Raw genomic sequence first — 26,090 nt, 5'->3', positions numbered from 1 at the left:
ACAGGTGCTGCAGAGTTATCTGCCGGAGGGCTGGAGGAAGGAGCTGGGGTAGTCATCCAGCAACTTCAGCCATTGGCTGAGGGCTCCCGGGGCAGCGTTTCTAAGGTACTTTGCGGCCTGGCGCGCAAGTGGGCAGAGCGGGTCCTGGCAGCCTGCGGAGGTTCCGGGAGGCAGATGCCGGCAGGGGAAGCAGACCCTTTACCAAGGGTCCGGAGGGGATTTGGGTGGGGTACCAACTACCAGCCATCGAGAGGCCCGCGGTGTGTTGGAAGCCAGTAAAATTACAGCCCAAGGGACTGAGTGCAACTTGGCGGATAGGCCTAAAAACTGGTTCACCTGGTGCATGTGTTGCCGGAGCCTATAATTCAGAGACATTTCGTTCACTTAGCATCGTTAGTGCACAGAGCATGCCGCATGGGCGCCTTTTTCAGATAAACGCAGCGGAGTGACGAAAACAGCCACGTCGATCACTTTTGTGAGGCTCCAGAAAGAATTACCCATCTCCTGGCTTTCTTCAAAAGACTGTTCTCGACAAAATGTTCAGAACAGTTTCCTGTCGACTCTGGAGTGGGCTGAGGTGGCGGGGCATTTGCTCTTGTACTCAAGACCCCGGATGTGGGGGGACAAAGGGCTCATTTTCAAAATCCCGCCAGGGCCCACTTTGCCCCCTTGCCAGCTTCTCTTCTGGAAACAGCCCAGAAGTTAAAGGCGGCTGGGACAGAAGAGCTCTGGTTGGTGAGGCTTTCCTTTAGGGTCTGAGGACACCTGCTTTGTAGCAGGCAGGGATGCGCGTGGGCTTCCTGAGCACTGTGCAGGAAATCCAGGTTCAAGCTGACCTCAAGGACAACCCGACCCTCACAGCCGGGGCCATTCAGGTGGCCTGTGCTTTAAAGCACGTGGGGGATGCGTGCGGGGACACGCTGGGGGCTGCAGAGTTGTCCGGCTGCCGTTGCTGGGGCCACAGCGGCCCCCTGGAGATGCTCCTTGGCCAGGCTGAGCGGGGTGCACCCTTCTCCAGGCAGCTGCTGGACCCCGCGACAGCTTTCCAGGGCAGAGAGCATCTCACAGTCTCAGCTGTCTCCTCGGGAGGTCACCTGGGGCTCCTTACGTCCTTGACTACACGCTTATAATAAACACGAGCAATCTAAAACAAGCCTCCCAAACCCTCAGAGGACGAGGGGCCGAGGCTGGAGTTTGGCGTCCCCCCAGAGACACCTCCTCCCGCCTCCCCCCCCCCCCACTCGTGCCCGCCTGGACAGGCCGAAGTTCTGAGCAATGGCTTGGCTTGGGCCTGATCCACCTTGGAATCTGGGGAGCTGGGGAAATGGGGACAAGCCCCGAAGGCATCTGTAATGGCGGGGAGGGGGGGCTTTTAACCTGCCCTCCCCCAGGAGGTGTGGAACAAAAAGCATGTCTCCTGTATCTCATCCTTTTGCCTCCCCTTTCCCTAAAGTCTCTGCTAATCGCAGTTCTTCTTTTCCCCATCCTGGCACCGCCTGGCACCTTTCTCTGGTCCTCTCTTCCTCCAAGTGTCCCGCTGGCCCTGCTCCCTGCAGGCCCCCACCTCCCCGGGGCCCCTTGGGACTGCTGATAACCATCACGCTGGGGCCGGCACAGGATCTGTTGGCTGCGCCCTGCCCGGCCCACCATGCCCAGAGCCCAGCTGTGCCACCAAACAGGAAGATAAAAGCGGCAGCTCACGGGGGCGCACACACCTGGACGGTGTGGGCACCGGGAGGACCCCGAGGCTCTGAACCGTGTCCAGAGGGGTCTGCGGGAGCGGAGGCTTTGGGGCTGCTTCGTATCCCCTGCTCCCACTGCCTCATTCCACTGCTTCATATCCCCATTCCCGCTGCGGCATCGGCTGGGCTCACCTGCCATGGGAAGATGTCTCAACCACCGGGGGACCCCAGTGAGGGGGTGGGAGGGAAGGGGTCTCACTGGCCAGCTCTCCCACCCTTCCTCTTGCCCACCCTTCCAGCTGTAGGGCTGCCCACCCTGCTTCTCTCTGCCCACTCCCTTGCCACCCACCCACAGGCCTGCCTGCCAGGTCCCAGTCTGAGGAGCGGCTATTAATTATTAAAGCAAACAAAAGCATTTCCTAGCAGGGAGGCCAGCCTGCAGCTGCTTACAGGAAAGGCAGCCCCAGCTGGCTTCCCTCTCAGGGCCTGCCTGTGTGCTGGGACCAGCTCAAGGCGGAGGGCGGGTTTGGGTCTTGCAGGGGTCTCCCTGGGCTGCCGCCGGGGCCGCGCACCTCAGCAAGAGGACGTGGTCTGCAGGGTCATCCGGAGCACACGGGCTGGGGCTGGGACCTGCAGCTTGGAGATGAAGTCAGAGCGCTGGCCAGGGATCCTTGCGCAGAGCTCCCCACTGAGAAGTTCCCGCCAGCCCTCTGCACCCGACTTCCCTTCCCTCCCCTGTTGCCTCTCCAGGGCAAGGGCACGGAGCCCCTCTTTTCTCCCTACCCCTCTTCTGCTCAGGACTTCCTTCCTCTTGGCAGAGAGCCTCCCTTACCCATCTGGGCAGGTCCTGGGCCTTCTCCACCCCTCCCTTCTGTACAATTTGGCTGTCCCAGTACCCGGTTCCTGGAGTCAGGTGGATCTTGGAGTCCACCGACATGGAGAGGGGAGCCCAGCAGAAAGGGATTTGGGAACTTTCTAACATCCACTCCTGTGTCCTTCAGCAGATCCTCGTTGGCCCCCCTGCTGACTGCTCTAGCCTGTCCTGGTGCTGAGGACACCAGGATGAACAAGCCACTATCCTGGTCCTAAAGGAAGGCACAGGCTGGAGGGGCACAGGCTGACTGATACTGCGGCCGGTATCCTTAGGCAGCACTAAGAACTGAGGTCTGGGTGGGAGGGTGCAAATGGAGGAGGTGCTGGGGTGAGGGGTGGTCCCCGAGACCAAAAGAGTTTATTCCGTGGGTTTTGTGCATGCTGGGGCCAGGGAAACTGTTTCAAGAGGCGTTGTTAGATGCCATGTATCAGGTCAAGGGCTCCAAGGGAGTTTGGGGCCAGAGGGAGATGAGCCTTGAGTGCTGAATACCTGGGAGGAAGTAGGGGTGACTGAAGGTTTTAACTGGAGAGGAACAGAGTGGAGAAAAGTTCTTTGGAAATATTGCTCTGGTCCCCCCAGGGCATGGTAGATGATTTGGGTGGGGGGTGAGAGACTGGGCCTGGAGCAGTGGGCTAGGAGGCTGAGGTGGGGGGGGGAGGGAGGTTAACCTTCAAACCTGGGAGGAAAGACGTGGAGGGCAAGGGAGTGCTACTGTTAAAAGTTGACCTCTGACTGTGAGGAAATGTCTAGAAGCCTTGACAATCAGGGGGCTGTGGGGCAAAGGCATCAAGGACACTGTCAGATCCCAAGCAGCCTTGGGGAAGAGTGCTCCTGGGCACGTTTCCCAGAGGTGCGACGGGGCGGAGCTGGGCAGAGGTTGAAGAGGCAGGGGCAGAGAAAGGAAGGTTGGTTGTTGCTGTTTCAGGAGGGAAAGACCAGAGCAGAGGACTGACTGGGGACCAAGACACAAACTGGAGAGACGACGGGCCGCTGTTAGAAGAATGAGGAGAAAGGTTCAGCGTGCTCCCCTGTGGAAGGAGGGGGCCCAGAGTCCCCCAAATGGGGGCAGGGCCTCCCAGTCTGTGCCCTGAGGCCCAGAAGTCTCTGGACTTGCAGAGAAGGAGCCCAGGCCTGAAGAAATGCCCCCTCGCCAAACTGGGGAAGCCTACTGAGTCCTAGCAATGTGGCCCTGGGGACTCAGACTGGACACCTCAGTGCCACTCAAGAATGCCCGCCTGCAGATGACACCCCTCTGGTCAGATCCCCTGGCAAAGGGCCTCATCCCTGCACTTCTGTAACTACACAGGCTACAAGTGCACTGCCTCCTTGTGCATCTGCTTCCCCCTCATCAAATCTGCTGGCTAGAGACAGATGCAGAGGGGCAGGTGGGAGAGAAATAAGGGACTTACACCCCCGAGGCCCCACTGGACCTCTTCACCCACTCTTACAAGGAGCTCTCACCACAGCCGATGGTGGAGAAAAAGAGGGAGCCCCCATTAAGAAACTGACCACGTCAAATTAAATAAAAAACCAGAACCAACAGAAAAACAGGCAGGATACAGAACTGTATACACAGCCGGCGGGGGGGGGGGGTGGCGGGGGGAATGTGAATGGGAAAAAAGATGGGAAGGAAATACACTAAAACGTTAACGGTTGTTGTATTAGAAAAGGTGGGTTTTGGTTTGCTACTTACCCATTTTTCTGAAATATAGTTATATCATGAGGAAAGCTATGTAAATTAATTCATCGGCAAGACCCTCTCCTCTTGAAGAGATGAGTTCAAGAGAGAGCCGCCCCCCCCCCCCACCACCACCCAGCACTCCCTCCGACAATCAGGAAAGGACAGGGGTGCAGAAACACAGGGTTCAGTTCACACATGAAACAAGGTGTGTGTCTGTAAGGGCTGAGGTTCGGGTTGGTGTCCCCTGAACAGGCTTGGGGATGTGAATGTTGGGGCAGGGTGCCAGACCTGCTCTGCCCTGGCACCCCCCTCCCCCCCATCAGAATCCCCTCTGGCTGCTGGACAAGTAGCTGTTCAGACCCCTGGGAAGCCCAGCTCCCAAGTGCCCTCGGGGTGTGCAGAGGCAGCACCTCCCTAGTCCCAACCACTGAGAACTCCTGGCAGGAGAGCTAACATCCCCCTCCCAGCCCCAACACGCACGCACCGCCCACAAGCAGGGGCACAACAAGTCCGCGGTCCAGGTGTTACGAGGAACAGGTCAACAAACCTTTTAAACTTCCTTCCCAAATCCAGGAGTCCATTCCCCACCCAGGCCCCCTGCCCATACTCCTGCAAAGGCGTCAGAGGAGATGGGCATGGGTGCTGGGTTCCCAGGGACCCTCTGCCTCCCCCAGGACCACCAGGAAACCACTTTGAGGAGAGGCGGGACCTGAGCGCCCTGCCCCAGCCCCAGCCCCAGCCCCAGCCCCAATCATTCAAGCCAAGTCGACTGCCCACCTCGCTTCTTCCCTACTCTTCAACCCCCAGACGCTTCTCTGGCTCTGGCACACCCCCCTCCTTCAACTCTGAGGGGCGTGGGAAAGCAGAAAGGGGGCTGGGTTTTGTGCCTTTCCTGGCAGAGAGCCGCGGAATTGGACAAGGAGAGGCAGTGGGACTGCCCACGAAGGAGGGGTTGGCTGTTCCTTGACGGCCGGTGGCTGTGGGGCATGGCTCAGGGACAGCAGGCAGCGGGGATACCTTCTACTCTAGAGCCGTGGACCGCCCGGCCCCGGAGCGACAGTCAGAAACCAGAAATCAGAGCCGGGACCGCGGCAGAGGTGGCAGAAGCCCCGCCCCGGCCCGCCCCACAGCCTCAGGAGGAAGCAGAGGCACTCGGGGCAGGGTGGGCAGGAGAGCTTGCCGGCACTGTCCAGAGTTGGGGGCTCCCCCCCACCCCTCGCCCCAGCAGCTCAGCAGGCTGAGCGAAGGCGGCGCGGAGCACTCCAGCCCGAGCGCACTGGGTCGCGTCCGAGCGCTTACCTCTGCGCCGCGGTGCTGGCGTCCAGGATGCCCGCGCCCTGCATCCAGGAGCGCACCGAGCCCAGGCCGGCGGGCAGCAGCGGCTCCTCCTTCAGGTTCAGCCCGCCGCGGGGCAGAGTGTCCTGCGCGGGGAACATAAGGGCGCGCAGTCGGTGGGCGCCCCCGCCGCCGGGAATGCGGTCCCGCCGCGGCTGCGGGCGTCTCGGCTCGGCCCGACCCGACGGCACCGGGCGCCTCCGGGAGCTCAGCGCAGCGCCCAGTCCCCGCGTCTCAGTGCGCGCTCGCCTCTCGGGCGCTCCCTCGGAGAAAGCGGGTCCGCGAGCGCCAGCGCTGTCCCCTCCCCTCCCGGGGCGCGGGGCGGGGAGATGGAGGGATTCCCCCGCGGCCTGAGCGCCGGCGGGCGGACTGCGAGCGAGGCGGGGAGGGCGGGAGCGGAGCCGGCTCCCGGTCCGCGCGGAGGCGCCCCAGAGGCGCGCTCTGGCGGCTGCCCAGGGCCGCGGTCGTCGGAGGGGGGGGGGGGCGAGCGCCCCGGGAGCTGCCTCCGGCGAGGCGGGGGCGCGGGGCCGCCCGCCCTTTCCCCCTCACCGCCCCCACCTCCCGCCCGCCCGCGGCGCCGGCGCGGGGCGCTGATTACCATCCGGGAGGCGGAGGCTGCTGGCGCGGAGCTCGGCGGCGGCGGCGGCGGCGACAGCGGCGGCAGCGGCGGCAGGAGCAGCAGCAGCCGCGCGTCCCGGGGAAAGGCAGGGGCAGCGCCGGGCCAGCAGACGCCGCCGCCGCCGCCGCCGGCTCCCCGCGTGCCCCGGCGCCCCGGCCCTGCCGCAGCCCCGGGCGGCAGCACCTGGAGCAGCAGCAGCAGCAGCCCGGCCGACTCCCCCCGGGGCCCGGTTCCCGCGCCGCCCCGCCGCGGCCGCCGCCGGCCGCCGCTCCCCGGGGCCTGGCCGCGGGCCCGGGCCATCCCGCCGCCGCCGCCGCCGCCGCCGCTCCCGGGGGAGCGGGAGTCGAAGGGAGGGAGCGCGGGCGGGAGGAGGGATGGCGGGAGCGGGCGGGCCCAGGGGACTGGGGGCCGGGGGAGGCGGGGGCGGGGCGGCGCGGCCGGCCGAGGGGCGGCCGGGGACGTGACATCATCGGGGGAGGAGCGGCTGGGCCCGGGCCGCCGCGGTGGGGCGGATCCTGGCGAGTCGGTCGCCGGGGCTGGGGGCTGCGGCCTGGCCGAGGCCGCGGGGAGGAACGCGGGGGACGGGCGGGCCCCGGGAGGCCCGGGCTGGGGGGCAGACGGGGCTGCGACGCGAGGGAGCCAGGCCAAAGCCAGGGGAGCGCGCCACGCCGCCCTCAGAAACCTCCGCCGCCTCGGGGTCGCCGCGGGACAGAGCTCGGGCTTCTGGCCTCTCACCTCCCTCTCCGAGTACCCGCCGTATTCCCCGCGCTGACACCCTGTTCCTGCATTTGCTGCTCATTCCGACGCCTCCAAGCTTTTACTCTTGTTCTTTGCTCACCCTGCTGTCCTCCTTGTATTTCCCCCTGGTGAACCTGACCTCGGTGTGACCTCAGCCTAGGACTCAAAGCTCCCTCTCTCTCTTAGGCTGGGCCCCAGACAGCCTAGCGAGCGGCGTCCCTGCGCACCCCATCCCTAGGCCCCTTCCCTGGGTTGCCCAAACCTACAGCATGTTCGTTGGCGGACCGTGCCTTCCTGAAACCTCTTGATTTCTGATTGCCAGTTAGACACTGGGGACTGAGAGTTAGGACTCCGAGCCCAACGCACCTCCTCTTTCTCCCCAGCGTCTTCCTTCGCGGGTTTCATTACTTTTTTCTTTCTTTGTTTTTTTTTTAGTTTCTGGCACAAAAATCAACTCACCCTTGTTCCCAGGAGCAGAGCCATTTCTGCCCCTCTCCTCACACTCTGGCCTGGTGTATGCTGGCTAAGCTTTGAACAAGCCCAGAAGGAGTCCAGTACTGCCCTGCAGGGCGGCATGGGGGTGTCCTGCTCTGCCTGCGACTTGCCCTTTGCCGCCCCCCCCCCCCCCCCCCCCGCGGAATACCACTTTCTGGCCCCAGCTGACTCCCATCCTGTTGGGGGACCTCCAAGTGTGCAGTTGGGGAGCCACCCACATCGACCTAGATGAGGGGTCCCAGGGGACACTGCTGGGCCTCCTATCACCCCGGAGGCTCCCCTACCTTCTCTCTGACTTCTCGCCTCTTCTCCATGTCTCCCTCCCCATCACCTGCAGGACCTGTGGCTCCCACCCGGACTTCCCCAGGTGTCAGCTTTAACCCTGGGTGAGATTATCAAAGGTAGGTCTCTCCCTAGGGTGAATTCTTCTGCCAGTCTCTTTCCTGACTCTAAATCCTTGCTCCTCCCAGCGTGGGCCCTGGACCACCAGCATCAGCGCTACCTGGAGCTTGTTAGAAAGGCAGAATCTTAGGTGCTTCCCCGGGTTCGCTGAATCGGAACCTACAGTTTTACAAGAGCCCAGGGGACGTATGCACCCATCACGGTTGGGAAGCGTTGCTTTAGAGAAACCCTCACAGCTTTCTGCACTTGCTTCACGCCTCTCTCTGACCTTCAAACCTACCTCTGGCTCTCTACATTTCCAGCAGACAGCCTACCTCTTCCTTCACGGAGAGGATCTGGGGAATGGCGGCCGGATCCTGCCTGTCTCTCTCAGCCGTTCGTGGTTTTCATCCATTCTCAGTCTTATCGCCCATTCTGTTCTGTCCTTGCACCCCCGAAAAACATGCGGACCCAGGGACCCCTTTACTAAGTCCCATCTTCTCTACCTCCTGATGCTGCCCCATCTGGTCATCCTTCTTTCCTCTGCTCAGACCTCCGCATTCTTAAAGGAACCCTCCCCTTGTCCCCGCCTCTCCCGCCAACATGTGCCCCTCCTGTGTCTGAGAGTCCTGGGAGCACTCCACCAAGGATGCCTCCCCAGCCCCCCGCAAGCCACTCCGAAACCCTGGCGGTCTGGCTCCCTTCCAGCTCTGCCGCTGTTTGCTCTTTTCTCAGGCCTCAGGCCCTCTGACTCCCTGCGGCACTGGGCTCTCCAGCCTCCCCCCTCCCTCCCAGGGAAGCCATCCAGATGGTCAGACCACTCTGCCTCTCTTGACCCCGTGAGTACCCCGGGCTGCTGTGCCTTGCTGCCTTCTCCCTCCTCCCCTCAGAGAGCCGGTGATCTTCCACAGCCTCAGAGGCTGTCTTGGGGACGTGATCTCCTAGTGTGGGCCTCCGTCCTGCTTCCGCCAGCCCTGAATATCAGCCGGTGAGGACAGAGGCGGCCTTGACTCCCTGGGGAGGAGGGGAGCACCTGCCTCCATGGAGGGTCCCTAACGCAATAGCTCTGTCCCTGGGCCTGGGATGTGGCTGCTTCGTCTCCACAAACCAGCTCCTCCTCCTGCCCCCCCACCCCCACCCCTCTTGTCTGTCCGCAGCACCTCCTCCTGACGCCCATCAGGCTTGGAGCCCAGGGGTTCATCTCGGATACTTTCCTCACCCTGACCACAGCCAACTCTTTGTCAGATTGTAAGGATTCCCCCTCGGGGTCCTCTTCCCTGCCCCAGTGCCCACAGTGAGTATCTTTAACAATGAAACTTATTGGTCCTCTACCGGACTCCACTCTGGCTTGGAGGAGAACTCCGCCCTTGTCTGATGATGACCTTCGTAGCTATCTCCCTGCCCCCAGCTGCCCAGCCCAGTCACCCTCCATTCTCCTGCCACCACTTGCTTAGAAACTTCCAGATGTTCATGGCTCCCCGAGTAGACATTTAGGGACTTAGTTTAGGGACATTCTGAGCCCTTTGATGCCTGATCTGGATGTCCCTTGCCACTCTTCCCTCCATTCCCTTTCTGTGCTAGTCCCTTGCTTACCTGACACCAAAGATCTTACTCCTCCCCCAACACAGGCTACCACTGTCAACAACAGCAGGCCTTTCATCTGGCTGGTTCCTGGGGGGGGGGGGGGGGGGAGGGTGTGCCCCCACCTTTCTTCTCTGGAAGCAACAGGGTCCACGTTCCTCTTCATGACGGTTGAAGGGCTTGGCTGTTGCAGATCTTCACGGCTCTAGAAGACTCTTCCCAAAGTAGGGTTGGGGTATGGGTGCTCAGAGTTAACCCGGGGCAGAAAGGGACTGTTAATGGCATTGAGCTAAGACCAGGTTGGATGGGCTCCTGACTTGTATGGGTTTCTATTATTAACCACATGGACTAGAAAGAAACCAACCAGGATGGTGTCTGAGGCTTCCCAGGTCCTGCAGCCCCAGAGAAAGGCTTCTGGGTTAGAGCCACTGCACCAAGGGGCAAGGCCTCTGGGTGATGACGGTTATCGGTTGGGCCAGTAAATGGAAGGCCAGCGAGGAAAGTCTGAGTCAGTCCTTGTGGTTGGAGGTAAGTGTCTCTGCTTTAGATCCAGCAAGTCTGTTTCTTGGAATTCCGGGTGTGTTTTTCTGTCTTGTGCTTCATGGGCACCACGGTGCCTGGTGAACGAACACTCGGAGTCACTGCAGAGTGAGTGACCTGGGCTGTAAAGATGCAGGGGCGAGTACTGGGGCCAGTACAGAAGAAGGGCCTGAGCCTGAGACCAGGACAGCATCTGTAAAGGCCAGTAGAGCTGAACGCGTGGATTTGCAGTATGGGCTTCAAGGTGGAGCACCTGGAGCACCCCAGGGGATGCAGGAGAGCAGAGCATTTTTCCTGTAGGTCTGGGCCTTAAAACAGTATTTCAAAAATCAAAACTAACTCTCTGTCTCTCTCTCTCTCCCCCTCCCCCCTCCCTCTCTCCAAAAGGGGGCTGCAACACCACAGAAAACCAATCCCAGGTGGTGCCTTAGGCACAAGGCTCCAGGCCAGGCTGAGTGTTGGGCCGCAGCGCCCCCTGGAGGCCCAGGAGATTCAGGCACTTGGATCCACTTCAAGGTCAAGTTTTCTGATAGGAATTAACAGAGGGACAGAATAAACATACTAAAGCATCCACTAAATACGGTTGTTCGCGTGTTCCGTGAAGAAAAAGAAAATGCCTGGGGCCATTCCAGAAGGTTTCCTTGTGGGTATGCCCCGGCTCTCAGCCTTCCTCCTGGCTGACTTCCCCTGTTGCCAGGGGAAAGACCCACACTACAGGTGTTCATCTTGCCTTGGGATCCCTCCCACTCCCGAATCTAGGTTGAGTTACTCAGTGTTGAATAATACACAATTGGAGTCAACACTCTGGAAGAAGAGTTGAGCTCCCATCTCCAATTTCTGGGCTAAAAGACAGATTGCACGTCCCCTCAATTTTCCTGGTTGTCTACACCCCTACCAGTCACGAACCATCTCAAAGACAACTAGTCTCACCCTCATTGAGGCAGAGGAAGGGGACTGTTTTACCTGGTGCAGCAAGATGTGCTTTGTTCATCCAGCAGCTTTCAGAGGAATCCCTGGGACCTGCAGATTTCCAAACTCATGCTGTAGCAACATCCAACACTGTCCCTGGAGGCCTGCCCCTTAGCTATCCACAGGCAGTGGTGGAAAATCAGAAATAAAAGCGTGTGAGTGTGATATATATATTTACTTGTGGGGCAAGATCAAATTCCTTTTCTGATGGCTGTGGGGTCAACAGGAAAGGAAGCCATCGTTTCTGAGATAAAGCAGGGTAGGGTAAGGGAGGAGGGGAGGGGAGGTGGGAAGGGGCTGTTTTTCACCTTGTCCTGGGTGAAGTGGGGAGATGGCCCGGCAAAGGCCAATTCTCCAGGAAGCTTAAGCCTCAGGGACCCTCATCCACACAGGCCCCTGCCAAGGCCCTTTGAAGGCTCCTTGCAGTGCATTCCCATGGTTATATATAATTGTGTTTTCATAAGTTTGTATATTTCTTTAAAAATTTTTTTATGTTTATTGATTTTTGAGAGAGAGAGAGCACAAGCAGGAGGGGCAGAGAGAGAAGGAGACACAGAATCTGAAGCAGGCTCCAGGCTCCGAGCTGTCAGCACAGAGCCGGATGTGGAGCTCGAACTCATGAATCGTGAGATCATGACCTGAGCTGAAGTGGGATGTTTAACCGACTGGGCGCCCCAGTTTGTATTTTTCTTCTGAAAGAGCAATATCCCCTTTGGTTTTATGAGCTTCAGGGCCCCCTGAACCTACATCTTCCCATAGGACCTGGAGCTGGGTAGGAACTATGCAGGTAAACGATAATAAAGGCCTAAACTAAGGCAGATCAAGGGGGAATGAGGAACAGAAGAGAGATACGTCTTAACGAAAACGCGCTGTCACTTACTGACCTGTAGCTCTTGCTGATGGGGGTGGGGGGAGGTGGTTTGCCTCTTCTCTGGTGTCCATACTGTTCAGAATAGTGCCTAGCACATGAATACTTGTGTAATGAATACTTGTCTGGGAGGTACAGGTCAGGAACTCATGACTAACTAGGTATGTGGGGGTCCCACAGAATGCTGCAAATAGATGGGCTTAGTACACCCACCACCTGTCCCCCAGCCCTGCCCTGTCACCCGGACCCATTCCTGAGGTAGAAAGCATCAAGGTCTCTCCCTTTTAACCTTCGATAGCCACTTGGCCAATGGGAGCCAGGTCCTTGGGATGCACCACACAGTGAAATGGACTCGGGGTCTGGAGACTCGAGTAGGCAATACTCTTGCCTAATTATCATTATAGTTAATATAATTAAATATTATCACCTAGTTATCCTTAGCGTCAGTCACTTCCTGGGTAAGCCTGGGGTGCTGAGGGTCCACTGGTGCGATGGTTAAGTGTTTCACAACCGCTTCTCAAAAAATAAACCTGATTTGTAGCATCTGCTGATTTTCTTTTCTTCTTTTTTCAAAAAAATTTTTTAATGTTTATTTATTTTTGAAAGAGAGAGATAGCACTCGAGTGGGGGGGGGGTGGGTAAAGAGAGGGAGACATAGATTCTGAGGCAGGTTCCAGGCTCTGAGCTGTCAGCACAGAGCCCAATGCAGGGCTCGAACTCATGGACCATGAGATCATGACTTGAGCCAAAGCTGGACGCTTAACTGACTGAGCCACCCAGGCGCCCCACGTTTGCCAGTTTTCATGAGGTATGTTTCCACCATGGCTAGTTTCAAACTACTAATGTTCCTGAACGTGTTGGGAAAAGACATACACAAGAAGTTCTCCAGAGCCCAGGCAAGCAGAAGTAAAGCGCCCCGGTGTGGGCCCCAGTGATACAAGCTTCCCCTTGAACAAGAATGGCGGACAAGGGGACTCCATGTTCTGGGTCAGGCTGCGTGTGGGCAGTTTTTACTGGCGACGTCACTTCAGATTAGGTGAAAGGTATGTGGGTGATCAATTTGGCTCAATGCCCACCTTTTCTTTTTTTTTTTTTTAGGTTTTCAAAAAAGGTTGATTTTTTAAAAAATTATAGTATAACAGTAATTTTACACATACACTCGATAATTTTTTTTGCACATATATACCCATATAACCCCTGTTCAGATTAAGATACAAGCCCTTTTCCACATCCCAGCAGCCTCTCTGGAACCTCCACCCCATCAATGCATGCCCCTCTCCTGACTTCTATTTTTTTTTATTAATTTTATTTTTTTTAACTTACATCCAAATTAGGTAGCATATAGTGCAACAATGATTTCAGGAATAGATTCCTTAGTGCCCCTTACCCATGTAGCCCATCCCCCCTCCCACAACCCCTCCAGTAACCCTGTTTGTTCTCCAGATTTATGAATCTCTTCTGTTTTGTCCCCCTCCCTGTTTTTATATTATTTTTGTTTCCCTTTCCTTATGTTCACCTGTTCTGTGTCTTAAAGTCCTCATATGAGTGAAGTCATATGATATTTGTCTTTCTCTGACTAATTTCACTTAGCCTAATACCCTCTAGTTCCATCCACGTAGTTGCAAATGGCAAGATTTCATTCTTTTTGATTGCCGAGTAATACTCCATTGTATATATATATACCACATCTTCTTTATCCATTCATCCATCGAGGGACATTTGGGCTCTTTCCATACCTTGGCTATTGTGGATAGTGCTGCTATAAACATGGGGGTGCATGTGTCCCTTCAAAACAGCACACCTGTATCCCGTGGATAAATGCCTACTAGTGAAATCGCTGGGTGGTAGGGTAGTTCTATTTTTAGGTTTTTTTTTTTAATTTTTTTCCTACGTTTATGTATTTTTGGGACAGAGAGAGACAGAGCATGAACGGGGGAGGGGCAGAGAGAAAGGGAGACACAGAATCGGAAACAGGCTCCAGGCTCTGAGCCATCAGCCAGAGCCTGACGCGGGGCTCGAACTCACGGACCGCGAGATCATGACCTGGCTGAAGTCGGACGCTTAACCGACTGCGCCACCCAGGCGCCCCATTTTTTTGAGGAACCTCCATACTGTTTTCCAGAGTGGCCGCACCAGCTTGCATTCCCATCCTGACTTCCAGCACCGTAAACGAATTTTCTCCATCTTTGGAGTTCATCTAAATGGCATCATGCACTGTGTGGTTTTCTTGTATCTGGCTTTTACTCATTGTTATATCTGTGGGATTTTATCCATGTGTCATGGGTAAGAGTTTTCCCATTTCTGGGTAGTTTTCCTAGTGCTGACTTTTAATAACTTTACCTCAATAAAAGGTTTTTGTTTTGTTTTAATGCTTCTTATGCCTATCTTTGTCACTCACCTATGAAACTGTGGATTCCACACGTTGGCCCTCCTGGCCATATACTCAGTTCCCCCAGTGCTCTGTTTCTCCTTGGCCCCGACTCATCCTCCCAAAACATTGGCCACACCACTCAGAGTCCCTTCTCCATAGTTAGCCAACTTCCTCATATTCTCGATATTTCTTGAAAGGTTTCTCTCATCTATAGTCTTTTTTTTTTTAACGTTTATTTGTTTTTGAACAGAGAGAGACAGAGCATGAACGGGGGAGGGTCAGATAGAGGGAGACACAGAATCTGAAACAGGCTCCAGGCTCCGAGCTGTCAGCACAGAGCCCGATGTGGGGCTCGAACTCACAGACCGCGAGATCATGACCTGAGCTTAACCGACTGAGCCACCCAGGCGCCCCATCTCATCTATAGTCTTAACTGAAACCTGAGTGACACTGGTTATGAACTGAATATTGATGTCTGAAATTCATATGTTGAGGCCTTAACCCCAATGTGATTGTATTTGGAGACAGGCCTGTGAGGAGGTGATAAAGGTTACATGACCTAAGGATGGGGCCCTAATCTGGTAGGGTTGGTGGCCTTTTGAGAAGAGGAAGGGAGAGCTCTTTTCCTACCATGTGATGACAGTGAGTAGCCAGCCATCTGCAAGCCGGGAAGAGAGTCCTCACCAGGAAATGAATTGGCTGGCACCTTCATCTTGGACTTCCCAGCCTCCAGCACGTAAGAAAAGAAATGTCTGCTATTTAAGCCCCTAGTCCATGGTATTTTGTCACGGCAGCCTGAGCAGACTGAGATAACACCCAAGGTCAGCCTTTCTCCCAAGGCCCTTTCTAGCAGTGACCATTTATTCCCTTTCACCTCACTACATGTGAGTATTTGGAATTTGATCTTGCCCTACTTTTAAGCTGGTAAGTCAACCTGTTACCGGACGCTAATGTCAACCTGTTAACGGATGCTGTCAGAAGACGCACGACTCCTGGAGCAGAGACAGAGAACTTTATTGCTCACAGCACAGCAAGTTCAAAAGCATCACGTTTGCATCAGTTCCCTCGCCCTCCAAGTCCCACAGGGGCACAAGGAGGAGCCCTCTGGGGGCTGTTGCGTCTGGGGAACATGAGAACGGGGAAGCTGCCTCTTTTGCAGAAGGCAATAAGCGAGCTCTTTGTCTTAGAGATAGGGCTTCATTCCTCAAGGTTACCGGACACACCCAACCCTAAGAAATAGCCCAGATGGAGTGGTCAGGGCCTTATATTCTTGACATGCCCAGTAAAAAATGTACAGCGGTGCCCAGGGCCAATGTGGTTTGCCTCTCCCAACCATCGACCCTGTGCACGATTGGCTGACTCGAATGTTCACATGAATATGCCACTCCATCCGCCACTCTGATTAGTTTGATCAACAGAGACTGGGACCAAATCTGCTCCATCTGTCTCATACAGAATCTAATTAAGGCTACTATCTATAGAACTTCAAGCATCAAGATGAGGCCACCCTAAAAGTATTAGCTTCAAACTTGCCACCGAGGGTCCCAGATCCGGTCACCAGTGAATCAGTCCCAAGGGAATCAGTAGGTCTTACTCCAGACAGTTAGGATAGAGTCTAAACCCGGGCCATTATCCATTAAAATTCTCACAAGTGAGTTTTGGACTAATCTGCTGATTTCTGCTCTCACTGCCAATAATTATAAGAGGCAGTGGATGGGCCAAAAAGCAATCCCATCTCTGACGGAGAGATTCCATGGCCCACATACAAACATATGCCTTGAAGACTCACATGCCACTCCAATTCAAGATTGGCGGTGAATTCTGATTTGTGCCATCATTACACTGCTTTGCTTGAGCCACATGGGTAGTGTCACCAAGGAGGTACAGCCTCATCTGCCACATATGAACCAAGACCACTCGGGTGACAGGGAAATTCTGTGCACTTGTACCAGTCAAAGTGCAACAGGGGTGGGCTGGATGGTGTGTTTGTACAAGTACAGGGCGGTGGGGGGGGGGGGGCTTCCGCATTCAGGAGCTGCCATTGGTGACAAAGGGCACAGCCGCATAGTCTGGGACCATCCCTGCCTACATGTTTCCTGTTTCCATGGCAGGCGGACAGGATGACAAAGCCAGGTGGGTCAGGTTTCTGGCTGAAGCTTAACTCCTATCAACCAGGTGATGGTTTTGCCAGGATTTGGGGGACAAAGAGAATGTTAATCATCCCTCCCTCCCTGCTCCCACTGGCATCTGGGTGCCACCAGGCCTCCGTGGCTATGGGAGAAGTGTGCCCCATGCCAATAGCTACACCTTCACCTCTTCTCCAGTCTTTCCCTATTCACACCTTTTATCTGGAGGGGCCAGGGGTGAGTGCGACGAAATGTACAGAGACCTATTATATCTCCCGCCTTGGCTTCTGTGGGCCAGCGTAGGGGGACTGGGCAAGCAGTGTACTCAACCGAGTGGTCATTACCTTTGTGACCTGGGATCGTGTACAATCCATCAGGAGAATCCAGGTGGCTAAATCAGAATGAAGTTTGAATCCCCTAGGCCCCTTTGCCAGGCTGACAACTGGAGGCTGTAGCGGCTAGACTGGCCTGGGGTTATTGTTGGAGGAAAAAAGGAAGCACTGTCTATGCCCAGGATTAGTCAGAATCTCAAATCCCCAGAAAAGGTCTATAGAATCCACCCCTCTTGTCCCGATCGTTACCTAAGAAATGGCCGAAGGAGGATTCCTGTCTGGGGACAACTGCGTGCAGTGACCACACTGTCTCACTGCAGTGTGTGGACCAAAAGGAGATGAGGTAGGCAGTCAGAAGCTGAGTTTATTTTTGAGGAGGCCGGATGGCGTGGCCAGCAAATACCTTGACGAACACCCAGGGTTGGGTGGCTTTTGCAACAAAGAGGCAGCCTTGTCAGACTGTGGGTGGTGTGAAAAGCCAAAAAGTTGGCATGGCTTAGTTACAAGGGCCACAGTGGTGTGGCCAGTCTCCTGCTCAGACTAGAACCTGAAAATCTGCCCACCGCAGTGAGGCACCAGTGAGAGTCCAGAGAGGGGGTCAAAGGTCTGAGGTGGTCAATCATCCAAGAGCAGGCAGGAGCGATGCCCCATGCAGTGCAGCCTCTTTACTGTAAGACAGACAGTCCAACTTTGGGGAGGCATCCCAAAGCTGGTATGTAGCCATCCCAAAGGAGGCTTCTTCATCAGAAAGATACAAGTCTTTACTTTGCGCTCTGTCCACAGCGGTGGATGTGTCACCATGTTTGGTGCAACGATGGATCCAGGCAGTGGTATGGCCACTGAAGGCTGGATCAACAGGCTGATTCTGGTTGGTCATACCAGAGAAGGGTCCTGACTGTGGGCATCTCTCTGAATGACCCAGTCTGTCTGATTGGCAGATAAATTTGTTTCCACAGTTTGCAGCTCCCAAGAAAAACGTCTTCGATCGGCCGGACTTGCAGACAAGACAGCCAGCCCATTGACAACAACACAAAAGGCAGTAAAAAATGTACCTGGCCTCATCACGGGAAGTATTAGTCGGGGCTATCAGCACTGCCTTGAGTTCTGCACATTGAGCAGAATGACCATGCATACTTCTGATTTTTTTTAAATGTTTATTTGTTTTTGAGAGAGACAGAGAGACATAGCACGAACACGGGAAGGGCAGAGAGAGAGGGGGACACAGAGTCTGAAGCAGGCTCCAGGCTCTGAGCTGTCAGCACAGAGTCCGAAGTGGGGCTTGAACCCATGAACCACGAGATCATGACCTGAGCTGAAGTCGGACGCTTAACCGACTGAACCACCCAGGTGCCCCCATACTTTTGATTCTGCATTGTTAGTGCCGAGGTTGAATGTGGACATCATCGGGTATCAGCTTAGTTAAGCGACCAGGGAACCAGGCAGGCACTTGGGGGACACTCTGTGAATTGAGGGCCCCATTGAGGTAGCAGCTTTGCTTCATGTGATGAGGTGAGGAATGGAGCTCTCCCCAGAGGGATCGCCACCACCCTTTCGTGTACAATTCAGGTAATGTCAGGGCCAGGCCAGCTGTGCTCTTGAATAAAGAATTTCCATTTGACTGTTAAGGATTTTTGTCCCCTTCTCTTGAGAGCCACCAAATCCAAGTTGACCTGTTCCAAAATGTCAGGTTGGAGAGCGACAGGACCTGCATAGGTCAGTAACAAGTTACTAGGTTCCTTTTTTTAAAAAGCGATGTACTTTGGGACTGCGTCCGGCTGGTGGCGCTGTTGTGCTGGAAGATGGCCTCTGGCGTAATTGCGGCCGTTGAGGCCATTCCTCCCGTTAACTTTTCTCCTCTTGGAAGCCTATACAGTTTCTTCTGGGCCATTCCGAGTGCTCAGGAATCACCTGGGGACAAACAGTAGCCTCCGAAAGGGCAAATGCGCTGACACTTAGGGGCACTCACGGCACAAGCCTGTACAAGCACCGATACCAATTATATTTTCAGCCGTGGCAGCCCCCGCGCGGTACATTGAGTTGGCACAAAGGACCCCGCTACGGGGCCGCTTTCATTTCCCTTCCCTACTGCAAACGTTGCTCAGAGCCCAGCAATTGAGAAAGAATTTTTTTTTTTTTTTTTTACCTTATGGGAAAACAGACCAAGGAGTTTATTGTGCTCCAATCAGGAGCTGTCGCAACAGCTGCAGGAGACCTTGCCATTCCAAGGGGCGGGGGTGGGGGGGGGTGGGGGGGGGGTGGCAAGGAATGCTGGGGAAGGGGTGGAAGGAGGGATGGGGGAGAGCAGAGAGTGCTGCGGGGGAGCAGTGGGGGCAGCTGGCAGGATATTATTTTCTCTTGGCTTCCGGGTTTAGAGTTGGCATACCACTGTCCCCCCCCCCCCCCCCCCCCGCCGTGTATCTCTAGTGTCAGTCCTGGGAGCACCCGACCCCAGGGGCATTTTGCACCACCCCCCCCCCCCCCCCCGCCCCGTTCTGCACTGCATTCCTTGGTGCCTTCAGCTACCCCTGCTGCGTCTATCCATAGGACATGGTAAGGTGGCGCCATGGATGGCTGGATTCTAGAGAGCTACAAACGTTTGAGGCCCTCGCCTCTAGCAAGTTGCAAGCATACTTTCTCATCAAAGCAGCAGAGGGGAGAGAGGGACCGGGGCTCAGAGAGGGACAGAGGAGGTCTGGGCCAGTAAGCAAAGGTTTTCGTTGGCTTTGGGTTTGAATGGTGACCTGCAGGGCTCACCCAAATAAACTTGTACTGCTTTTGGTTCACCTAAAGTTCTATTTCAAACATCCTGGCTGACACTGTTTATTTCAGCCCTTTGGGGTCTTTTGATGTAGCAGCCACATGGATACTGTTGCCCCACTATCAAAACATCCCTTGCACCTCCCGGGGCGCCTGGGTGGCTCAGTCGGTTAAGCTTCGGCTGATTCAGCTCAGGTCATGATCTCACAGTTTGTGAGTCTGAGTCCCATGTTGGGCTCTCCGCTGTCAGCGCGGAGCCTGCTTCGGATCCTCTGTCCCCTTCGCTCTCTGCCCCTCCCCTGCTCACACTCTCAGTCTCTCTCTCTCTCTCTCTCTTGCTCAAAAGTAAATAAACATTAAAAAAACAAATCCCTTCCACCTCCTGCATGGAGGAGAATGAGCGGGAACCAAAGCACCATTCTCGTGACTTATTTAACAGTCCTACCTCTCACTGCTTAACAGGTAGGCCAGTGTGAGACGCTCCCTTGAGCAGCTCTTGCCCTGCTGCCCACCACGTGGGGGAGAGGGTTCACTAACATATGCCAGGGAATCTTTTCATAACCCCTGGCCTCGTCCACAGGGTCCTGCCTCTTCCAGAAAGCCCTGTCTCTGTCAGCATCCCATCCTCACTGCCAAAACCATCAGGGTCTGGCATTTGAATTTATCCTGCTGGTAAGTGATTAATTGGCCTCTTACGGTTTCATGGATGCTGGCCAAGACGAGGCTCCTGGGTCAGAGACTAAGAACTTTATTACTCACGGCACAGTAAGTAGCATAAACATAACGTTTACATTGGCTCCCTGCCCCCCCTCCCCCCGCCAAGTCCCACAGGGACAATGTGAAGGACCTCAGGGGACGCTGTGCATGCAACAGGTTTGTGTCGCAGCTGAGGAACACTGAGCCCGGGGGACCTACCTCTTTTATAGCAGGAAATAGGCAAGCCTGCTGTTCGTCCTGGAGGGAGATATTACTGCATTCCTCAGAGTTGCTCTGCAAACACAAGCCTGAGGGACGGCACAGGCTAAGAACAGTTAGGACCTTGCATTCTTGGCATACCCAGAAAGAATGTGCAGAGACGCTCCGAGCTCTCCCAATAGTTCCCACCCCGTGTCCACTTCCAGGCCATGCCTATCTCTTTTTTTAAAAGCCCTGCTTCTCAGTCCTGATGCCCAGACTGGATGGTGGGAGAAGGAACAAGGACAAGAGAAATCCAAGCTCTTTTAGGATCACAGACACAAAAGACGTAAGTAGAGGGGAGCAGTGTGCTTAAAGAACACTATGTCATAACCAACTTGGCTTTTCTAACATATATAAGGATGGCCCAGCATTAAAAGGCTCATCCATGAATATTAACAGGTTCAAGGATAAATTTTGTTATTTCGATTAGCAGATACCTATGAGCCAGGAGTTGACAAAAATAACAAAATTCCAGCCTTCACTGAACTTACATTCAAGTGAGAGACAGAGATAAACAAACAAATATGTAATATGACATCTAGTAGTGACTGGGATCATTGGGAAAATAAAGCTGAGGGAGATGATAGATGTCAACAATCTCACATGGTTTGATCTAATCCATATGTGCAAGTGTAGCGTTTGATGAAGGCAGATTTCCTATCTGGAAGAAAAGATAATAAATGATGCTAGGGCAATGAGCTAATATTTTTGGAAAAAATAAGGTTAGGCATTTATCTTTCGCCTTTTACAAAACTACATTTCAGATAAATGAATGATCTAAACCATATAAACGCACAAAACCATAATAGCATTAGCAAAAATATTGGAGAATATATCACCTCGGCTCTTTCTGGGGTGCACTGGTCCGGGGGCCCTTCAGCAACAAAATGGTTCAGCAAGTTGCAGGAAACGTGAATTTTCCTGCTGAAGAAGAGAAAAATCTTGCAGTACTGTTCTGAAATTAACTGTTTTCAGGCATGCTTAAACCAATCAAACATAGGCCAAAATTTACATTTCACGATGGGCTTCCTTTTGCAACTGGACTGCCTCACTATGGATATATACTTACAGGGACAATTAAGGATACGGTTACCAGATATCCTCACCAGAGTGGGTTTCCTGTTGACAGAAGATTTGGATGGGATTGTCATGGCTTACCTGTGGAATATGATATCGATAAAATATTGGGAATCAGAGGACCAGGGGATGTAGCCAAAACGAGGATTGTAGAGCATAACAATCAGTGCCAAGCAATTGTGATGAGATATTCTACTAAGTGGAAGTCCAGAGTTATCAGACTTGGCCGATGGATCGACTTTGACACTGACTACAAAACGCTGTATCTATAATTCATGGAATCTGTCTGGTGGGTCTTTAAACAACCCTATGAGAAAGGCCTTGTGGATAGAGGTGTGAAAGTCATGCCCTTCTCTAACCGCGTGCAACACCCTACTTTCCAACATTGAGTCTCACCAGAAATACAAGGATGTTCAAGATCCTTTCACATTTGTAACTTTCCTTTGGGAGGAAGATGAACACGTATCCTTGGTTGTCTGGACGACCACTTCCTGAACATTACCCGGTAACCTTGTCCTGTGCGTTAATCCAGATATGCAGTGCGTGAAGATTAAAGATGTTTTCGGGGGAAAATTGCTCATTTTAATGGAAGCCGTAGTATCAGCTCTTGATAAGTTGGAGAGTGACCATGAGATCCTTGCAAGATTTCCCGGTACCTATCTCAAAGGCGAGAAGTACAGGCCCCTGTTTGACTATTTTGTGCGGGGTAAGGTTGGTGGTGCTTTCACTGTGTTTACTGATGGCTCTATGCAGGAGGAGGAGGGCACTGGAGGGGTACACCAGGCTCCTTACTTCGGTGCTGATGACTATCAGGTCGGCATGGACTTCAACATCATTCATAAAGACTCTCCTCCTGGGGCGTTCGGTCAGCTGAGTGTCTGACTCTTGGTTTTGGCACAGGTCATAATCTTACGGTTAATGAGTGTGAGTCCCGCATCGGGCTTGGTGCTCACCCTGCGGAGGGAGCCTGCTTGGGATTCTCGCTCTCCCCCTCTCTCTGCCCTTCCCCCACTCGTGCTGTCTCTTTCCCTTTCTCTCTCTGCATACATAAACTGAAAAAAATTAAGAACCAAAAAAGACTCTCCTCCTGTTTGCCCTGTGGATGCTTCAGGCTGTTTTACTGCGGAAGTGACAGGTTTCACAGGACAGTATGTGAAGGAGGTTGATAAAAATATCATCAGGACCCTGGAGGAAGAAGGCTGACTTCTTGTTGCCCGAAACCTCACTCACCATGACCCTTTCTGCTGGGGGTCAGACACTCCCCTCATGTACCAAGTAGTGCCTGGCTGGTCCTTGTGGGTGGAGCCCAGGGTGGACCAGCTGCTGAGGAACCATGACCTGTGTTACTGGGTCCCAGAGTTTGTATGGGAAAAGCAACTTGGAAATTGGCTAAAGGATTCACGTGACTGGGCAATTTCCAGAAACAGATACTGGGGCACCCCTATCCCACTGTGGGTCAGTGATGACTTCAAGGAGGCAGCATGCGTTGGATCAATGGCAGAACTTGAAGCGCTATTGGGAGCTAAGATCTCTGATCTCCACAGAGAGACCATCCCTTCCTGCTGTGAAAACTGTTGTGTCGTGCCTCTGAAGTGTTTGTTGGTTTAAGAATGGCAGCATGCCCTATGCTCCAGTTCATTATCCATTTGAAAACAAGAGGGAGTCTGAGGATACATTTTCTACAGACTTCCTTGCTGAAGACATTGACCATACCAGAGGATGGTTTTACACTCTGGTGGTGCTGGCCACTGCTCTCTTTGGACAGCCACCTTTTAGGAATGTGATTGTGCATGGGCTCATCCTGGCAAGTGAAGGCCAAAAAGCGAGCAAACGGAATAAGAATTATCTGGATCCACTTTCAATCATCCATAAATGTGGTGCCTAGGTCCTCAGATTGTATCTGATTAACTGCCCTGTGGTGAGAACAGAAAACCTTTGCTTTAAGGAGGAGGGGGTGCATGATGTCTTGAAGGACATGCTCCTCCCTTGGTACAATACCTATTGCTTCCTCATCCAGAACTTCCTGAAGCTGTAGGAGGAGGAAGAAATGGACTTCCTCTACAATGAGAACACGGTTAAAGAAAGTGCCAACACCCCACACTGGCGGGTCCCGTCCTTCATGCAGTTAGTTGCTTGTTGGGCTCTTTCAGACCAAAATGGCAGCTTATAGACTCTATATTGCAATGCTTTGTCTGATCAAGTTTCTGGATGTCCTGACCAATTGCTATGTCAGGATGAACCACAGAAGGCTAAAGGGTGGAAATGGGGAGGAGGACCGTGTTATGCCCCTGGAGACCTTGTTTAGTATCCTGATTTCTCTGTACGGACTGATGGCCCCTAGACACCTTTTCTTCCTAAACTGGTGTACTGGAATCTAAAGATGCTGACTGACCCTGTTTCTGTCCAGGACACAGACACCCTCAGCATCCACCACCCCATGCTGTCCCATGTTCGAGAGAAGTTGACTGACAAGAAAATGGAGGGCACAGTATCTGGGATATGGTCTGTGATTGAATGTCGGCGAGTGATTCGAAACCCCAAAACCATTCCGATAAAGTATCTTTTGAAAAAAATTGTGGTTCTCTGTCAGCATCCAGAAGCTCTATTTATTTATTTATTTATTTATTTATTTATTTATTTATTCATTCATTCATTCATTCAATTTACTTTAGAGATAGATCACAAGCAGGAGAGGGACAGAGAAGGTGGGGGAAGAGAGAGAGAGGGAGAGAGAGAGAGCTAGGGAGAGAGAGAGAGAGAGAGAGAGAGAGAGAGAATGTCCCATGCAGGCTCCATGCACAGCACGGAGCCCAACTTGGGGCTGTTCCCACCACCTGACCCTGACAGCATGACTTGATCCGAACCAAGAGTCAGATGCTCAACTGACTGAACCACTCAGGCACCCCAGGATCAAGAGCTCTTAACGAGATCAAGTCTTTGGAGAAGTATATCACTGAGGAACTCAGTGCTGGAAAAGTTATGCTGCCCACAGACAAAATACACGTACGGGTTTTGCCTCAGGGCAGATCCTGATCCTGTGGTCCTCAGGGAAGCCTCTGAAGGGAGCCTTCAAGGCTGTGATGTGTCCATCAAGCAGCCGAGGGGGGAGGAGCCGGAGTGCTTCCAGGAGAGGGGGACCGTTGTTGGAGAAGGCATGAACCAAATGAAGGGGACATTGGTCTCCTGTACGCCTTTGATCAGACAACAGGCAGGACGACGCGGTTTGTACACTTGGCTGCCCAGGCTTTGGTTCTTTTGGGCGTCACCCCTGACCAGTCAATCATGGATGAAGGAGTGGCTCATATCCAGAAAATTGGCAAAAAGTGCAATCTGGTTGCAACTGATGAAATAGTAGCTTACTATGAAGCAAAGTCTGAAGGCAAGTGTCCGAAAAATGTTATCAAAAGCCACATGGAGTTCATACTTGCCACCATCAAGGCTCCCTTGGAACCATATCCAGTTCCAACATCAGATAAAGTCCTTATTCCGGGGAAAATACAGTTAAATGGGTCTGACCCGGAAATCACACCCACCCAGGGTTTATCCCCGCCGGGCCCTGCCTGTGCATGTTCATCTTAACATGTGTACAAATGCCAGCAAGCAAGGTGGAGTATTGCTTCTGGAAAATCCAAAGGCGAGAGTAGGGTGGACCTTTTAAAACTGAGGTGTTGTTACTAGGATTTTTGGTGTAATGAATACAGGGCTGGCTGCCTTCCATGGTGAAACAGAAATGCGAAACCAAACCGACTTACAGAGTCTCACTGGAAAAACGCTTCAGGTGGAAGCAGGGTCTGCCCCCACTGTGGGGGGACAGCCCGAGCCAGTGCATCAACCTGCAGCTCCTGAACACAGGCCCGCAGGAGTGCTTCATGGGAACAGTGGCACTCTCCTGCTCGAAACCCCCCTTGGGCAGAGTGGACTGGCCCACTAAGGTCTTCGGTATGAAGTAGCCAAGGCGTTTGGCCTTTGGAGCAGGAAGCTAAATTTCTGAATGAGACTTAAACAGATAAAATTACGAGGAAATCCCCATGAAGACTTTGAACTTAAAAACTGTATGTTTCTGTATTACCAACAACAGCAGACTTGTAACATTCATTACCAGTGTGGTTCAGGCAGCCTTACACTGGCACATACCTGTCCCCTACACACACACACACACACACACACACACACACACACACACAGGCACACGCACACTGAAGACAGTCATGTGTAATATGCTCCCTTTGGCCTGAAATTGAAATGGTATTGATTCATGAAGTGACTTGGAACCTCAGAGTGATATTCACACTTAACCGTAAATACCTATGCAGACATGTTGGGAGGAAGGCTACAACAGAACCTCAGCACTAGATTTTTCTATACTCGAATTCTCCAAGTGTACGAGGTAGAGTGATTTTAAGTGGCATAGCATAGTGTGTGTGTAATATTCTTTGGTCTTTTAAAATCTATTTGAGGGGCACCTGGGTGGCTCAGTTGGTTGAGTGACCGACTCTTGATTTCAGCTCAGGTCATGGTCCCAGGGTCATGGGATTGAGCCCTGCATCAGGCTGCATGCTTAGTGTGGAGTCTACTTACAATTCTCTCTCTCTCTCTCTCTCTCTCTCTCTCTCTCTCTCTCCTTCTGCCCCCCCCCCCACACACATAATTTCTCCCTCTCTCTCTCTCTCTCTCAAAAATAAAAACTTATTTGAGATCTCTTGAAGA

General features: G+C 53.6%; 2 protein-coding genes and 1 pseudogene across 3 annotated transcripts in view; 2 read left to right on the top strand and 1 right to left on the bottom strand.

Annotated features, from left to right (window-relative positions):
• Window positions 1–6,491, bottom strand: part of EBF4 (EBF family member 4) — a 59,168-nt gene extending 52,677 nt beyond the window's left edge. Inside the window, exons 1-2 of the mRNA XM_047854088.1 lie at window positions 6,171–6,491; window positions 5,537–5,658 (exon numbers count right to left, since the gene is read on the bottom strand). Of these exons, the coding sequence (XP_047710044.1) occupies window positions 5,537–5,658; window positions 6,171–6,491 (443 nt within the window). The remainder of the gene's footprint in view (window positions 1–5,536; window positions 5,659–6,170) is intronic.
• Window positions 6,492–6,744: 253 nt separating this feature from the next.
• On the top strand, window positions 6,745–10,522 carry LOC125162727 (uncharacterized). Of its 2 annotated transcripts, XM_047854089.1 has the most exons (3): window positions 6,745–8,644; window positions 8,963–9,099; window positions 10,314–10,522. In XM_047854089.1, the coding sequence occupies exons 1-3, from the start codon at window positions 8,015–8,017 to the stop codon at window positions 10,480–10,482; spliced, it is 936 nt and encodes a 311-aa protein (XP_047710045.1). In that variant the 5' UTR covers window positions 6,745–8,014; the 3' UTR covers window positions 10,483–10,522. The 2 variants fall into 2 exon arrangements, 1 of the variants encoding a protein (XP_047710045.1); XR_007151146.1 differs by having other exon boundaries at window positions 6,745–8,793; window positions 8,963–10,522.
• A 10,671-nt stretch (window positions 10,523–21,193) lies between these two features.
• On the top strand, window positions 21,194–25,472 carry LOC125162908 (isoleucine--tRNA ligase, cytoplasmic-like; annotated as a pseudogene).
• The last annotated feature ends 618 nt before the right edge of the window (window positions 25,473–26,090 follow it).

The sequence above is a fragment of the Prionailurus viverrinus genome, chromosome A3, assembly GCF_022837055.1.
Source record: "Prionailurus viverrinus isolate Anna chromosome A3, UM_Priviv_1.0, whole genome shotgun sequence".
NCBI classification, from domain to species: Eukaryota; Metazoa; Chordata; class Mammalia; order Carnivora; family Felidae; genus Prionailurus; species Prionailurus viverrinus.
The sequence above is the reverse complement of the archived record's forward strand: the minus strand, read 5'-3'. Positions and strand labels throughout refer to the sequence as shown.

Coding starts and splice junctions, on each gene's coding strand:
- LOC125162727 (XM_047854089.1), top strand. CDS start 8,015: ATGCACCCATCACGGTTGGGAAGCGTTGCTTTAGAGAAACCCTCACAG. Junction 8,645..8,962: donor ACTCTGCCTCTCTTGACCCC/GTGAGTACCCCG, acceptor GTCTGTCCGCAG/CACCTCCTCCTGACGCCCAT. Junction 9,100..10,313: donor TCCCTGCCCCAGTGCCCACA/GTGAGTATCTTT, acceptor TCTCTCCAAAAG/GGGGCTGCAACACCACAGAA.